The sequence below is a fragment of the Neopelma chrysocephalum genome, unplaced genomic scaffold, assembly GCF_003984885.1.
Source record: "Neopelma chrysocephalum unplaced genomic scaffold, ASM398488v2 Primary Assembly neopelma1_85, whole genome shotgun sequence".
NCBI lineage: Eukaryota > Metazoa > Chordata > Aves > Passeriformes > Pipridae > Neopelma > Neopelma chrysocephalum.
In genome coordinates, this window is record NW_020897747.1 from 6,011,373 (window position 1) to 6,027,854 (window position 16,482).

General features: G+C 44.2%; 1 protein-coding gene across 2 annotated transcripts in view; it reads left to right on the forward strand.

Moving 5' to 3' along the window:
* The first annotated feature begins 1,599 nt into the window (after positions 1-1,599).
* SORCS1 (sortilin related VPS10 domain containing receptor 1) overlaps positions 1,600-16,482 on the forward strand; it is a 271,364-nt gene continuing 256,481 nt past the window's right edge. Inside the window, exon 1 of one of the 2 annotated variants that reach the window (XM_027692166.1) lies at positions 1,600-2,699. In XM_027692166.1, coding sequence (XP_027547967.1) covers positions 2,058-2,699 — 642 coding nt within the window. In that variant the 5' untranslated portion in view covers positions 1,600-2,057. The remainder of the gene's footprint in view (positions 2,700-16,482) is intronic. The other variant, XM_027692172.1, reaches the window with a different exon arrangement.

Sequence of the window (16,482 nt, forward strand, 5' to 3'; positions counted from 1 at the left end):
CTCACCTACTCATCTCCTTGAATTCTATCCCTTTAGATTAAGGCCTCTTTAAGAGACTTGTGGTATGAAGGTGACACTCTTTAGGGCATCCTTTGGGATAGATCCATCTGGTCAATCTGTTGTACAGAAGACAAAGGATTGGGTTGATAATAAGGTAGCTCCACCATTGTTTGTGCAACAGAAGTGGCCTTTGTGAGGAACTTTGGGCTTAGTAAGGGAAAGCATTTAAGTGCAAAGTGTTAATTATTATTATTACCTGGCAGGCTGTAACTAATAGTAACCATTTAGTTGGGAGATGTGGAAACAGGTATACAGTTAATTGGTAGATTTAGCTGAGGTCTGGTGGTTACACTGCAGACAATCCATCATTGTTGTAAGCAGTGTGAAGTTATGCCCAGCCTGAATTACTGTGAGTTTCCCTTCACCCCTGGTCTTGTGCTAATATTCCAAGACGTGTCACCAGCGAGCATTTGAGTGAAATCTCTAGAAGAATGTGGAACAAATCTGTAAATCTCTTTCTGAAATGCCCTGCCAAAAAAAATCAATAAGGTCTTCCATGTCAGGAAGAAAATGTTAAAAAAAATTAATTAAAAAATAAACTCTCCTGTAAATCAAACGGGAATGAGTGAGAGCAGGCAGATGGGGATGGAATAAAATTGCAGTGGAAGAGCATTCAATTCCCTCCAGTCTTAAAGTGTGTGGGCATTTGCAAGTGCCTGTCAAAGCTGTGTGGGCAGTCACCAACGGTGCTGCCTGCGGTCAGGGACCAGCGGCTCCCATGGCCAGCAGACACCAGCCTCTGCAAGCAGGGTTTGGTGATCTCCTCCGGCCACCACCAGGACTGCTCCCTGGGGAAGAACCCCGGTAAAAGAGGACCACTGCTCCTTGGGGGTGAAATTGCTAGTCCTGAAAGCGTGAGAGAGCTAGAGCAGAAAGGGCTTTTCTTCTGCAGATATATCACTGGAGGGGAATCTCCCTCTCCCTGTCTCCCAGCACCAACTGCTGTCATTTCATTTCCAAAACCTTGTCCCTGTCTCCATCAGCATTTATGTGGGTACATCTCTGCCATGCATGAGTGATTTATCTAAGCATCAGCAGCTACTGTAAATGACGGTACAATGAAGAGAAGGGAATGGAGAGGAAAAAATGCGACTTTCCTCTCTGTGAAATCAAGCACAGGTGCCTATTCCCAGCAACTCCAGTGCACTTACATCAGTCACAGGGGGAGGGAGAAAAATGTCTGAGGAGGCTCTGAAATGTCTAAGGTCACTTAATTAATCGAATTTAAATATTTCCTCTAGAAAGGCTATCCACACGTCTGTACATATGCATGTATTGTTCCTTCACTTTGCACTTCTGCTTCCAGTTCATGTGTAGTGATTTCAGCATGTTGGGGAGCAGGTTTCAGGGGCTTGAGCTGATGGGAAGCACAGGGGAGGAAGGGATCGAACGATTTGGGTTTAAAAGTTGGGGTAAGTCCTTCTTGGAGTGTGTGTGTGTGCGAGAAAGGGGGAGTGAGTAACCAGCCACTCATGACACAGGCGCGGGGCGTCCTGGCGGGGCGGCTACAGGCGGAGTGTGATGCAGAAGCGGCGAAGTGAGAGGGAGCAGAGAGAGAGCGAGCGGGAGAGGAGCGGGCTGTGACTTCCACTGAGGCAGCCGGGAGAAATCACCAGCCAGGATTTGCTCCTCTCTCTCTCCCTCTCTCTCTGACTTCAATTCAGCTCCTCCCCCGTGTGGTTGTGGCTTTGCCTTCCATCACAAGCCTGATCAGCAACGCCAGTCTTGGGGAAGAAAAAAAAAAAAAGGAAAAAGAGGGCGGAAAGAGAAAACCAGGAAAAAGTGCAAAAGAAGGAAAAGAAAACGAGAGGGAAAAAAGACAGCGGAAGAAAGTAAGCTCCTCTATCCCTCGGCCGCATCTAGCACAGCAGAGTCTGAAACTTTACGGAGTTCTCGCCGTTTACCCCGCGGCGGGTGAATCGGCAGCACCCGGCTCCCTCGCTCCTGCTCTCTCCTTCTTGCTCTTTCTCCCTCGCACTCATCAGCAGTCGGCAGCGATGGAAAAAGTTGCTGGTTGGTACCCAGCCTGGCACGTTGCTCTCCTGTACTGGACATGGCTTTTACTCTTCACTTTTGGCTTTACCGGCGCAGAAATAACTTGCAGATCCTGCCGTTCCCAGGTGCATCCGCAGCAGCAGCCGCAGCAGGGATTACTGATGCACTTGAGGACCGACAAAGGAGAGAAGGAGCAGAGGAGGTTCTTCGGGGAGAAGGGAGGTGAGAGAGGGCAAGAGGCCGGGACGGAGGATGCCGGGCTGCGAGCGACCCTCGCCGCTGCTCCCACGGGGACGAAATCCAGCGGCTGGGAGACCCGGCGAGTGATGAGGGAGAAGGAGAAAGTGGCCGGGGAGCGCCGTCCCCGAGCGGCGGCGGCTCCGGGCGAGGAGCGACCCCACCGTGGGCAGGCTCCCCTCCCGGCGGGCGGGCGGCCGGGCTCGGTGCGGCGGAGGGGCCGCAGCCCGCGGGGCTCCGCGGGGCCGGGGCCGGGGCCGGGCGGCGCCGCGGGGCGGGAGCCGGGGGACGGCGGCGCCGCCCGCTTCGGGCTGGAGGAGCTGCGGCTGGGCAGCACCACCTTCGCCCTGGCCGGAGACTCGGCGCACAACCAGGCCATGGTGCACTGGTCCGGGCACAACAGCAGCGTGAGTACCCCGGGGCGCGCTTTGCTTTTCATCTTCCTTTTGCCCTTTTTTTTTTTTTTCCCTTTTGTTTTTGTTTATTTTGGGGGGTCGGGGGGGGGGTAGGATGGGGGTGAGGGGTGGGGGGTTTTTCTTCTTCGAGGGGGATTTTGCGCCTCCAGGCGCCGAGGATTGGCTTCGCTTAGCAGTGTGCAGTGGGGCAGAAGGGCTTCAAAAGGACCATTCTTCTAGAGCAGAAAAACTTTCCACTGCCCACCCGCCCGCTGAGCACATCCCCCTCCGGCCCCCTTCTACTTCACGGCGGAGCAGAGAGGGATACAGCGGTGCCACTGCTCGCGGCACGGAGGGGAAGGGTCGGTCTAGGGGACATCCGTCCTCGCATCCTGCCTTCTCCCAGGGTAGCCTTCAGCAGGACCCTGGGAAGATCAGCTGTAAGAAAGGGCAGGGAAAGTCCCTCTGTTGCTGCTTCTCCTCCTGCCAGCCCTGTGGGCCCACATCATCCCAAGGGCTCATCCCCAGGCCTTGCTGAAGTGGGGCTGGGAAGAAGAGGGCTTTAGGACTTTGCCCCCAAGGAACTTCTGTGAATGGGTAAAGCTGCTTTTTGCCTCTTGTCACCAAGGTGTTAAAACAGGACAGTTCTTGTCTCTTCCCTGTAACCTGGACCTTTCTCAGGAGCAGAACAGCTCCAACTTGAGCCGAGTAGAACAAAAGTGACCGGAGATGTAGGCAACTGGTTTCCAGGCTGGAGCAATAGTGGTGGCATCAAAGTTACCAGGTTAACTTGAGCCCTGTATCCCTCTAGCGTCTGCTACCGAAGTACCTGGAGCTGAGGACTGAGGCCCAGGGAAGGCAGGGTCAGTTGCTTGGTGTGCTTTCTGCTTGCTCTTAACTGTGTTTGTGGACTAGCAGAAGTGGAGGAATCTGTCTGTCTGAATGCTCAAACTTTGCCTCTTAGAGACAGCAAGCAGAATGCTAATGAGAGAGAAAGGGATGCCGCCACTATGTGGTTATTGCCCATACAACTTCCCAGGAGAAACGGGGACAGGCTCTTCTCCTAGGTGTCTCTGGTTGTAATGCCAGAAGGTTTCTGGCTGCTCTGCAGAAATCCTTGGACTCCCTTTCAGCTTTTAGTACTAGGAGCCTGATAACATTTTGAAATTATAGTCTAGTCATTGTGAATTCCTTTTGGATTGTATTGAGCCACTCAATTTAGAATTGCAGCGGATGTCATAAGGATCTCACTATGGGGTTCAGCCCTAGTTAATTGGGACACAGTTTTATGGTCTCATCAGGAGCTTTTTAATCAATTAATTGACAGGGGAATGCTTATCATCTCTGTTTTGAAGAACTTTCCCCTTTCTTCACAACTCAGCTAGCCTGTTCTGAAATAGTTGCGTGAACAGAAGCTGCCTTGTAGGAACTCAGGTCTGTTCATACAAATTGAATTGAGGCTGACACTGGTTTCAAGTGACCCATTTGCTAAGAAAAAGGATTCTGATATAAAAAGTCAGCCAGCAGGCATCAGTTTTTCTGATCTATCACTGACTTTATGTTTAATCTGTACATTTATCAAGACACATCTACTGTTATTATATACATGTTTAGGTATACACATATACATGTATAGATGTTTCAGCCCACTGTGGTAGTGTGGGGTGTTATTTTCAGGGACTGATTTACTTTCTGAGTGTCTTGGTGTACAAATGTTTTCAGGGAGCTGTGGGGAAATGTTTTGTGACTGTCTTTCCCAAAGAGCTGCAGGTTGCATTGTGTACAGGGTTAGTAATGCTCCCCCCTTGCTGCTTGGGGCTCTGGCAGTGCTATGCTGTTTTGTGCTGTGATTGCATCCCCCTCAGAGCGCTAACTGAAGCTGAGCCCCAGCAGAACTTGGATACACAACAGGCTTGTCCAGGCTCAGCTGAAGCAATGGTGTGTGTCCAGTAGGAAGCCCACAGTGGCACTGACCCATTGTCTCTGTGTGAATGTTTTGGGTACCCATCTGGGAAGGAGCTGGGAGTGCGATGGGCTTGGGGTGAAACACTTCCTTTAGGATACAACATATGTAGTTCTGCCTGCATGTGGGTCCCAGAGGATCCCATGGTGCTGCTTGTGAGGGATGCTGTGTAACCCCAGTGCCCTGGCTGCACTCCAACAGTGGTGGCTGCCAGCTTCCTGCTGGTGTTTCCTTGCTGTGGCATGGGGATGCAACACATCTCTTCCCATTTTCATTTTTATGTGTTCTGTAAGTGCTGCTGTCACACAACTTTTGCCTTTTGCCCAGGCAGAGGGGCAGTATAAAGATGATAATAGTTTGCAGTTTCTGTGTGAGTACAGGAAAAATCAAAAATAAAGCTCAAAATATTTGAAATCCTTTCAGGTGGAAAAACTGGAAAATTAAAGATTGTTTTTCTATTGCAATGTACCTGATTTTGCCAGCCTCAGTGTGGTCCCTTGTATCCTTATTTTGATAGGGGTTTGGATATAATGGCAATGCTGCTGGTGGAGGAGAAGGAACCCCTGAAAGGACTCTTGAATTTCTGTAAGGGATTGTTCTGGGTGTTTGCAGCTTCTTTTGGGCTTGGCTGTGATTTCATGGTGAGTGTGTGCACACACCATTGAACTGATGGCATTCTGCTCGGAGGATGAACTTGCTGTATGCTCAGCCACAGATAAAATAAGAATAATAAATAATAGTCCAAGTCATCCAGGTATAACTCCGTCAACATAAATTGTTTCACATCAGGGATTATTTTGGCCCATAAATGACTTCAGGTATTCCCTGGACAGTTTGCTCTCCAGAACAATATTCATATCCAGAGACTTGCAGCATGCCCTATTCACATCTGTGGGAACATGCTTCACATGTGGACTAATCCCTCCTGTCTCCTTTGCTGTTTCACCAGCGGGGTCAACAGGAGGTCCCAGGGGAGAGCATAGGTGTAGAGAGCCTGGCTTGTCAGATGACTGATGAGGCAAAAATCAGGAGTGTATCCAGTGTTGTATTAAAATACAGATGGGTCTCAGGCTTTCTTGGACTCCATCAGAGGTGAGTGAGGCCATACAAAGCTGTCTGGCATCTCCACAATCCTGAGCTCTTTCAGTCTGCAAGGCAGGGATGAATGGCTGCAGCAAAACTGGGTGCTGGAAAAGGTCTTTGGCTTGCACTGAGTCCTAGACTCCTAAAATGATCCAAGAAGGTGTTAACTGGACCATGCCAGCACCCTGCCTGGAATTATTTTGACAATATGAGCATAGAATATTGAGTCTGTAAATGGGTCCTGGTACTACTTAATTTACCTGCATTGATACATCTTGAGGGTCTTTCCACTGGCCCTTATAGAAATGAGAGTAAAAGATCATATGAGATAAAATCTTTTTCTAATCTCTGCTACAAGATACACAAGTGAGATCTCCTGCTTTTTGCACCACTGAGAAATTTCATCATTGGTGTGGAAGTTGGCAGGTTTCCTAGCTCACAGAGGTTTCAAATGTGCTTCTTGATGTGGTGTATCCAAACACTGTAGATTTGGAGTCCCCATAGCTCCCTTAATGTGATGCTATAGACTAGGAGAAAACAGCTAGCAGAGATTTATGTGTGGAGCTAAAAGAGAGACTTGGTTTTAATGGAGAGAAGCAAGTCTCTAGGTGATGTCCATTATGAGCTTTTGGGATACAGATGGTTCTCAGAGCTTACAAAAAATGAAGACTGCTTCTGTCCTAGGCTGGCTTGGAGTGAGATCAGAGCCTTACTTTTTCATTTGAAAGTGTTCTGGAGAAAGAGCAAAAAAATGGGAGGAGGTCAAAAGGTAAGGGAGTTTGAGCAAGTGCTTTGATGCTACAGCTTGTGCTATAATGTGGTGCTGTGAAGGAGAGCAGCATGGGTTTCAGCATGGGGCTCATTTATTATAATGGCAGTTTGCTATTGCCTTGCCCTGGACAGAGTGTTCTCCTGGGCTGGACGTTGATGTAGATCCAAAGTGTGTGGCGAAGAATTTGAGCATGTACCTTGCTGCATACCAGGGGATTGGCTTTTACATGATCATGATACCTGTAAACAACTGGTTCAAACTTCTGTGATTTACATGGTTAGAAAGACAAAGCTGAGCTTCTCATAGCTCCTCCACAGCAGCAGATCCTCAACAGACTGATGGAGATATGGAGATGGAGTCAGAACTAAATGCAAAACAACTGTGGCCAGACAGGTTTCATATTCTGTCCACAACAGATTGATACAACTGATGGGTCTAGTGCAGGGTGAAGCCTGCAACGTCAACATTGCTGTTGTCAGGTGATAACACTAGACAACGAGGGAAGAATTAGGTCTGTTATGGGAGAACTTTTAGGCAAAATGAGACTCTACATGAGATATTGCTTGCAAAATTTTACTTGATGTTATTGACAGGAAAAACTGGGCACAGGTAAAGCAGAATAACAATACACCTATATATTTCAAATGCACTGTATTTCCACCTGGACGAAGTAATTGTGAATAAACTGTTGTTGGATTTTTAGCTGAAGTGTTCAGACCTACTTTATAAACTAGGAATTTCAAGAATGTCAGATGGCTCCAGCAGGTACTGCATCCTACAGCCATGAAGGATCAAACTGCATCTTACAAAGAGTTGGGTATCTTTCAACTCACCCTTCTATTGCCTTCTTCCTTTCTGTGTAGCTGTTCCAAGCCTTTTTCTCCTGGCTGTGGGAAACTACTGTCTGATTTCTGTTCTAACATTGCCATCGGACAATTTAGATTAAATTTTTTTTCATTTGTGCATGTTCTTTTTAATTAAAGTTATTTTCCCTCCCTGGCACTTACGCCCCCTGGAATCATTTTACAGGCAGCGATCGTATTCCCTTTCAGCCTCTGGTTTGCAAAATCAAGCAAGCACCATTCTTTCTGTATCTTCTTGTGCGACAGGTTGTGGAAAGTGAACTCAAAATTTCTAGGAGTCAGGTTCCCAACAACTCGAATTTTAATCCAGTTTTTGCTTTTGATGAATGCAGTTCTGTGCAGATGATAACAAATGTATTACTTTTTACAAGTGAGGCAGTAAAGGCATGGCAAAAGTCCCTTAAACTGCCAGTGTTCTTCTGTTCAGTCCAGAACAGGGGATAACAATCAAAATGTTATTTTTGACATCTTCTCACTTGGAGACTTCATTCAAATGCTGTCTTCATGGAACAGGATGTAGTTGGTAGCTGCTGTCCTTCCCTTGCAGGCAGAGCTGTGGCTGCAGTGTAAAACTATCAGGGATGAAGAATCTACCAACATATCCCATGAGTGACCAGCATTATTTGTATGATGCTGCGATAGCCCATTGCTCCTTTCCAATTGCATTATCATAAAGGGAGAGTTTTTAGGCAATAAATATGGATGTAGGGTCCAGAGCCAGATGTCCAGTGAGACCCACGGTGGGGAATAACCCCCGAGTCAGATTGATTCCTGGGGTGCTGAAAACAGCTCCCCAAAATATTCATCTGAAGAGGATGCCTGCATTAAAATACTTCTGTGAGATGTAGTATGTTTTATGTACATATTACAACAGTGTATAATAGTATTAAGAGTATAATGCACCAGATGCTGAGACTGTTTCAGGTTAATTTCTTTCTAGAGCTATCAGAATATATTTTGCAAGGGCTGAATAAAAAGTGAGGAAACAAAAATGAGAATTTAAACCAGAAAAAAAAATCAAGTAAAACTAAAATATTTCTAAAAGTCCCATTTCAGTTTTTTCTCTTCTGAACTATATTTATGTCTTTGGATCATAAAATACTTCACATGCACTCTAGGTATCAAACTTCCTTTAAAAGCTCTTCAGTGAGTGAAAACAGCAGAAAATTTCCTGTAACTTTGAATAGGACTTTATGTCTTTAACCAGAGGTCTTAGGGGGTTTTTGGTGTTTATTTATTTGTGTGCATGTTGAAGGTTTAAAAAAATGAGTCAATAGGCATAGTATTTCTTTCTTCGGTGTTGCAGTCCATCTCTATATATATTTCTTGTCTGGATAAAACATTTTCAAATACAGAATGTGAAACAGGATATGTGGGAAGTAAGAATAGCCATGCTCTGAGAGAAAGCAGTAAGTGAAAGAGATTCTGTGAGGACTAGAAGAAAGGCTTGCCATTCTGTGATTCTGGTCTCTGTGAAAGTGTTTGGGAGATGGTGAGGAGCTTCTGCCTGGACTGACAGGTGGGATATGCAAATCCCATCATGAGGGGAGATTAAGGAGAATAATGGAAGAGCTCTGACAGTTGCAACTGGCATTCATGCAATATTGAGAGGCTATAAACTGTGTAAAGCAATAGGGTTATAGCTTTCAATCTTCTTAATACTGTACTTTATAATAGAAAATGGGTTTCTCTCTTTCCTCCTGACTTCAGATATGACTTTTGTATTTCCCTGGCCTGGCGATCGTGATGAGGTCAGTCCAGAGGGGGAAGCCAGGAGGTCAGAAGTCCTTAATTCATTCTGGAGGGGTTAGAGACCATTCTGACCCCTTCAGTTGTGACACAGCTTTACATATGAAGGGCTGCAAGGTCAGCATTAGCCTTGGACAATCTTACATCCTCTGGGCCTTTCTTACTGTGTCAGACTGAATGCAACCCTCATGTTGTGCAGAGCTCCAGCGAGGCGAGTGAAACTGCCCTGTCAAACACCTCTTCCCCTGGAAAACATTGTTGTAGCTTGGCCAGAGCGTTTCATAGCTTCACACTGATTTTTCCTTAGGAGCCTTTTTCAAGGCTCCTAAGAAATAGCCCTAAACAAGCCAAAATTATGAAAGTTTAAATGTAACATTTTTTTAATTATTTTGAATCAAGGCAGTGTTTTTGGAATGGATTTCTGATTCTTATATTCTATATTTTAAAATGATACAGTGATACAAAAATCTTGATTCAGTGTCCCAGACAGAGGTATCTAGTGACACTTGAGATGGTAGTGCTTCTAGCTGCTGCTTCACAGGGAAAGGGCATCCTGTGGGAACTGCCTGATGGTCTGGGAATTGTAGAGCATCTCAAACTATATTTGCCCATATTTAAGTAACTGGTATTATCATAAAAGCTGTGTGTACTGCATCCTGTTCATCCTGATGCAAACTACATTCAGGAGAGAAAAAATAACACTGACACAAGGCACTTTTTTTTTCTCAATTATTTTTTTATATCTGGCCAGCAAACCAAAAAATCAATGACTCCCACAGCTCTAATTGACATTTCTATGTTAAATGAAAATGGGCTTTAATTCCAATTCAAATGGCAGCACTGGGTGATAGACTAATTATTTTGGAACTTTAAATGCATATAAAAGTTGATGCAATAAAATTATTTTTGTGCCACTTTGAATTTTTTTGTCTGAGTCTTAAATCAGACAACAGTTAAAATGACTCCTTAATCCCTAATTCTCAGTACTGGTAACACAATAACACTTTTACTTGGTACTGTGCTTTCTTTCCTCGAGGAACATAGAAGACAAGTACTTTAAGAAGGAACAGGATATTTTAGGGTATGTCCTAAAACGTAATTCCTTTCTTTTAGAGGGTCTCTGAGAACTCCTCATCATGTCCTCAATAGGGGAGTGATGTTCTCCTGTGACTGCACACTGGGACTCAGAGCTGCCTGTGAACTCCCCTGTGCCGTGCCAGGAACGTACATGCTCAGAGCAGGCTGTGTTGAGGTGCCCCTGACATGGGACGAGCAGGGAGGAGGAGGCTGAGGAAGGAGATGGAGATTTAGGGGGGGGGAAGAAGGTGAGAGGTTGGACCTGCTTCCGCTGCTGTGGGGGGATGTCAATGCCAAATATCCCCACCATGAGCAGCCCATGCTGGGAAAGGGCCTCCCTATGCTGTGGTTGGGGGACACAATTGCTCCTGCAGGGGCAGGAAGGTAAAGGCAGTCATGGGCCTTGTGATATCTCTCCTCCTGATGGGAAAACTCAGAGATAGCCCAAGCAGGATGAAGGGTTTTTTTGGGTGGAGAGTGTTTATCTACATATGGGAAGCTTTTGATCTCTCACAACACCAGGTCCCAGCCTGGTGCCAGTGCTCACATCCTCATTGTATTAGGTTTCTCATCACCTTTGCTGGTGATCATTTAAGGACAGCAGTGCCATGAGCTCTTGCAGATAGTTTTCATGCATGTCTTCAGGAGGAAGTGAAAAGCTCTTTAAAAAACCTCAGGCTGTTTAGATAACCCAATAGAGACATCCCATGTCTTTTCTCAAATGTTTCTCCCCTCATTCTCACCTCCCCCACTAAATGTAAGTTTGAGAAAATAATTTGAGGGAAATATGTTATGTAACAAATGTAGGCACGTTTTCATCTTCATAAATTGTCCCTGCTCAATATGTGATTTTCTCAGGTGCACTATTTTTTGAGGAGGGGGCGAGGGGGTGAAGTAATCATAAAGTCCCTGATTCAGAAAGTAGTGAGAAATTCCTCACTAATGTGGAAATGAATGCCATTTAATAATTTGGAATGGACTTTGCCTGGAAATTTTTTTTTTTAAATCCAAGATATATTTTCAGTAGTTGAAAGAGGTCATATGCTCCCTTTCCGTGTGTGTCATTGGGTCACTATAAACCTTTAGAAACAGTTTAATGTTCCCTGTCTTGGCCAAAAATGGTGTCAATAACTTTCAGTGAATATTCTCTGAAAACAGACCTAGGAGAAGTGAATTGCACTGAATATTCAAATAAATATCTGAGGACCTTATTTTTTAAGTATTTACATATAGGTGAGTGTAAATATATTTTTTCTGGTGTTAAAAATAACATTTATGGTGAAAATAAAGCTCTATATGCCAAAGAATGCGATATGCAAAATTAATTTTCTTTCCGTTGCTTTCAGTTCAGGTTTTCAAGAAAAAAATACATTTCTATAGATGAAAGATAAGAACTTTAAATTAATCATTATTGAGAACAAAATCAAATTTTGGAAATGGTTATCTGCAGATAAAAGTGAGATCTTACTTTGAAAATTACTAGGTTTTTTATATATAGGACAGGATAAACAGATTAATAAGAGCAAAACAGCATATGCATTAAACTTCATTTGAAAATGCACAGGTCTGTGGTAAAATGTCACTAGTTAGAGCAGTCTGGGGGATGATTATTCCCTGAGATGGTATTCTGACAGAGAAGTGAACCATGGGGAGGGATTGTACTACACTCCCTCCACTTCATTTGTGCTCATGTTTCCACACTCCCCTCATTATGTTAAGGGGGACAGACCCTGGTCTAGAGATAAGAAGAATATAGATCTGGCCTACATAAATCCAAGCTGGCAATTTGGTGTTGCCTTCCATTTTATTTTCAACTCTTGTAAGTTGGCACGTGGTCTTTCTTTTTTCTTCAGAAACTTCTCATCCACCTCAAAACAACTACTTTTAAAGTTGTTAAAGGAATAAATGTGGCTGATTCTGGCTATCTGTTACCCCAGACTGTGCCCGTGTGCCCAGGGCAGGATGGCAGGGCCCTGCCACCCCACCTGTGATGGAGGGAGTTGGACCATGGACACCTACAAGAGCTGAAGCAAGGAACCCAGCTCTGGATTCCTGTGGCATGGGCCAGGGGCCTGGCATCATTCTTTTAATTCCACCAAAGCACTGAGTTCTGCAATCACTGAAGTCTCTGTTACTTTCATCATGCTGCAGGCTGGGATCCCATCAGATAGACTCAGCAGCTCCTGTACCTCCCTCTGCCATGGGAACGTGAGCTCTTCTTCCTCCCTGCAAATGTTAGCGTGCTCCATCCTCCTCCTCCTCATCATCATCATCAGCCACCCACAGCCCTGTCTGTTGATGCTGTTGCCTGGAGACGACCCTGTGATGGACAGCTTGGAGGGAAGCGATGATTAAACGACCTGAACTGGCTTCTGAAAGCAGCGATCGTTATTGTAATGTGACAGGCAGTGACAGCTCAGACAGCAACACATTCTGAGTGTGATTCCTGAAAGGAAAGATAAACAATAAACACACGAGGAAAGAGCCACACACACCTGTGTGTGAATGCTGATGCTTTCCTTTGATGCAGAAGGGCAGGGAAGGTATGTGTTTCTGTATCAATGAAAGGTGAACATAACCCCAATAATTGTCATCATGAGCAGGTCAGCCCACGAGCCAGTGCAGCCTGCACTGATGCTGTCAAACAGCTGAGTTACTCTGGCAGCCCTGGGCAGCAATTAAGTGGGATGCTGCAGGTGTTAGCAGTGGGGGGCTGCACAGCCAGCAGGAACACACTCTGCACAGAGAGGAACACACTGAGGCTTCAGCATGAGTGTGGTGGTCCTGCTAGGTCCACCTGCCCTATCTCCTCCTGCCTTCCAGATGGACAAGACAGTACAGGCACGAGGATGCAGGGTGGACTCAGCCCTGGCAGAAAGTGCATGTGGCTGTACAACCACAGTGCCTGGTTTACAGGATTGTGCATAACATCTTTCAGCATTAACTGGGAGACTTCTGCCCTCTGCTTTCCTTCCAAACTGAGATGACACCAAATGTCCTTGCAGAACAAATTTGAAAACAAGACCAGATTCACCTTAAAGACTGGTTAAAGCAGGACACTGAAGATAGTTGAGAAAACTTACCAAGAATCCCACTCATTAACTTGGAGGATAATAGCTTTTTTTTATGGGTTTATTTTTGTTTGGTTTTGTGGTTTTATTTGTTTGTTTGTTCGTTTTTCCTTTGAGATGCTTGGATGGGGCCAGTTCTGTACCAGGTGGGTTGGGACTCTGTGGATTTGTTAATTAAAATTTTCTTAAGAAACAGATCCCTGTAGTGTCTTCCCACTTACACTCTCAGAAACTTAGAAAAACTTCCATAGAAGACATGTTGTTTCCCTTTTTCCTCAGCTTCATTTGACATCATTCCTTGTTATACATTTCAGAAGTAGGGCAGGAGCTGGGATAGCAATAGGCTACTTGGATAGCTGGGGAGCTGCTAGAATGGATCACAGCTGAAGTCTGACAAAATTTAGAGTGCCCACATTACACAGATGTGGGCCAGTTTTGCCACCATTGCTCTGAAGTCCAGGAAGAGCAGATTTACATCCATGTTTTTTTTCCTGTTCTTAAGTGTAACAGGCTCTAGGGGATTTCAGACTCATGCTGTCACCATCCTGGAATCATTACAGTGTTAAAGTTTGTCTGTATGATTTTCCCATGCACACAAGATACAGATACAATATCCAGTGGAGCAAATAACATCCTTACTGATGGTTTGTCTAATTTCTGCATGGATTCAGAGGGAGGAAATTAATGTTTCTGGTGATTCCCACTTGCTTCTCAATCTCTCCTTGTAGTTTTATCCCAAGTTAGAATTTCTTCCTGCTGCTGTCCTGTCCTGTTTGGGTGCTGGTCCCTTTCAGTCCTCCTCGGGGAAGGAGCCCTGTCTTGGCAGGTTTTTTATGCCTGTCTTTTCACCACCACAAACAGTGGAGGGTAAAGTACAACTTCAGTGCAGGTGAACATCATGTTTCTCTTAAAGCAGAGTTAACCAAAGATATTCTGATGTTTCTTTGAACTTTTAAAGTGATGTTAAATGTAGCAAGTATATCCAGGAAGTATTTGTGCTCTGGGTTATCTGCCTGTGCTTTGATGGCTGTTCATGTCCTTTTAAAATTGCTGTCAGTGTCTGTCCTGAGTACAGCAGCACTGATTTTCTTCAGTGCTGTTCAAGTTCTTAAGGCAGGCTTATCAGTGAGGCATCTGAGGCATGGCTTTAAAGTGAAATAAGAAAACAAACCCCAAATTACTTTCCAAAGATCCTTCCAAAAAGAGTTAAGAAATCACCAGTGTTCCTGTCAGACTGAAGGGAAACACACACACATAAAGAGAAGAAAATTTCATTGCCTAGCTTGCTCTGTCCTTCCCTATCTCTATTGCATCTGGCAGCATCTCAGAATGAAGTAGTTGAGGAGAAATGTTGAGTCTGTGCACCTTTTCTGCTCATGTAAATCAGTATTCACTTAGATGAAGCCAAGAACTGCTTTGAGGCAAGCAGAAGAATCCATCTGTATCCCTTTCTGACACTGAGGTATTGAAAGGCCAGGCAGAAACAGTAATTTCTGAGAAATCTTGCATTGGGCAAGGTGGATTATGGTATGAAACAAACCTTTATAAGCAAGTAGAGGAAAGAGATACTTTGGGAAATTTTATGAGGAGCAGAGAGTATTGTACAAATGAATCAGCATCTCATTATAAAATGTTACTCAGGAAACCTGTACTTAATCCTTTATATAGAGAGCATTTTGGTTAAATAAGGACGTACATGGAGATCGTTGCTGGAGAGAATTCAGAGAAGAGAAAAGATGTGTGTAATTTTGGGCTTTTGCTTAAATATATGGAATTGTGTGGTTGATGTCTGAACTGGGAAGACACAAGACAAATTAAATTTTAGCTCATTAGTAAATTTTTCTCCTAACAAGCTACTCAGATGATCTAGAAATGCATTATGCAGTAGCAGCTGCTAGAAGATGAAAATGTTTCATTGTAGGAATACTTAGTATAATGACGTATGGGAACTGAATGCAGTATCGCAGAAGTAAGGACAGAAGATAAATGACATATAGTTTTAAATATTCACCTTTTGTGTTGATTTTACATAGGACAGATGATGTCAGTAAAGTGAAAACATCATTGAGACATATAAATCATTAAATACTAGTATTTGAGCCACTTGGGGAAAGAAAGTTGTCAGAAGAATTTTCTGTTAGAAAATACAGTTTAGTCAAAATCAGAAAATTTCTTGGAGGTATGTCATTTACAGTGACAGTTGCTACACTAAAATATCAACCAAAATTATCTGCATTCTTATAGTGTCGAAAATTAGTGAGAAACTTTGCCAGCTGACTTTTGCTTTGGCACCAAGATTATGAAAAGATATTAATGCTGTATCAAGGACACATCTTTTTTACTGAATATATAAGAATATGTGGAGTATATGGGACACTACGTGATACCTTATCTCATTCCCAGGAGGTGTAAAAGTTCCTTGCTCTTCTGTCATCTCTGACCCTCCCTTGTGGTAATGGGCCCTATTAAACAAGCTGTGTTCTTTCTCTGTCCTGCAGAGAATCTGTTTCCATATGTGTCATCTTTGTGGTGTCTCCTTAGTCACATGGAGGATGTCACCAAAGGATTTTTGCTGAAGGTAACAAGTTCTTTGGGCAGTAAAGGTGCTGCTGAGAGGCAAGTCAGTGGGTAGTCTCAAAGGCAATACAACGTTTTCCTTTCTGAACCGCTAGTTGTGGGGAGTTTTTTACTGATAAATCCTGCAGCGCCCAGAAACACATCTCTGTGTATGTTTGCAATTAATGTTTAATGTTCAGACATCATCAAAAGGAAATGCTTTGGTGTTACTGACTAGCTGATGAAAAATGTTTACTGATGCTCGTGGGAAATTTAATGATCTTGTCTTTTTCTCTTGGGACTGAAACCAAGCATTAGCCTGCGTGAATCCCCCATAGAACAGAAATGCTGGCTGCTGACACATTCAGATAGAGAATGTAGCTAGGAAGGTGGTTTTTAAATAATTCTCAGCATTTTTTTGCCTTCTATAAGATGATCCCATTGGCTGCTATAAAGGTATGGTGAAGGGAACTTGAATATCAAATATTGCTTTTGTTCCTGAAACAGTCTCAGCTTTACTAAGGGTAGCTCTATGGAAAGTCAGAAGTGTGGCAGCTCCAGCATTTGTTAACTAGACAGAAACTCAAGGGGAGAATAGATTGCAAGGGGAACATTTTTGAAAGCCCAAATAGCTGTTTTTCACCGTTCTGACCCCTTCCAC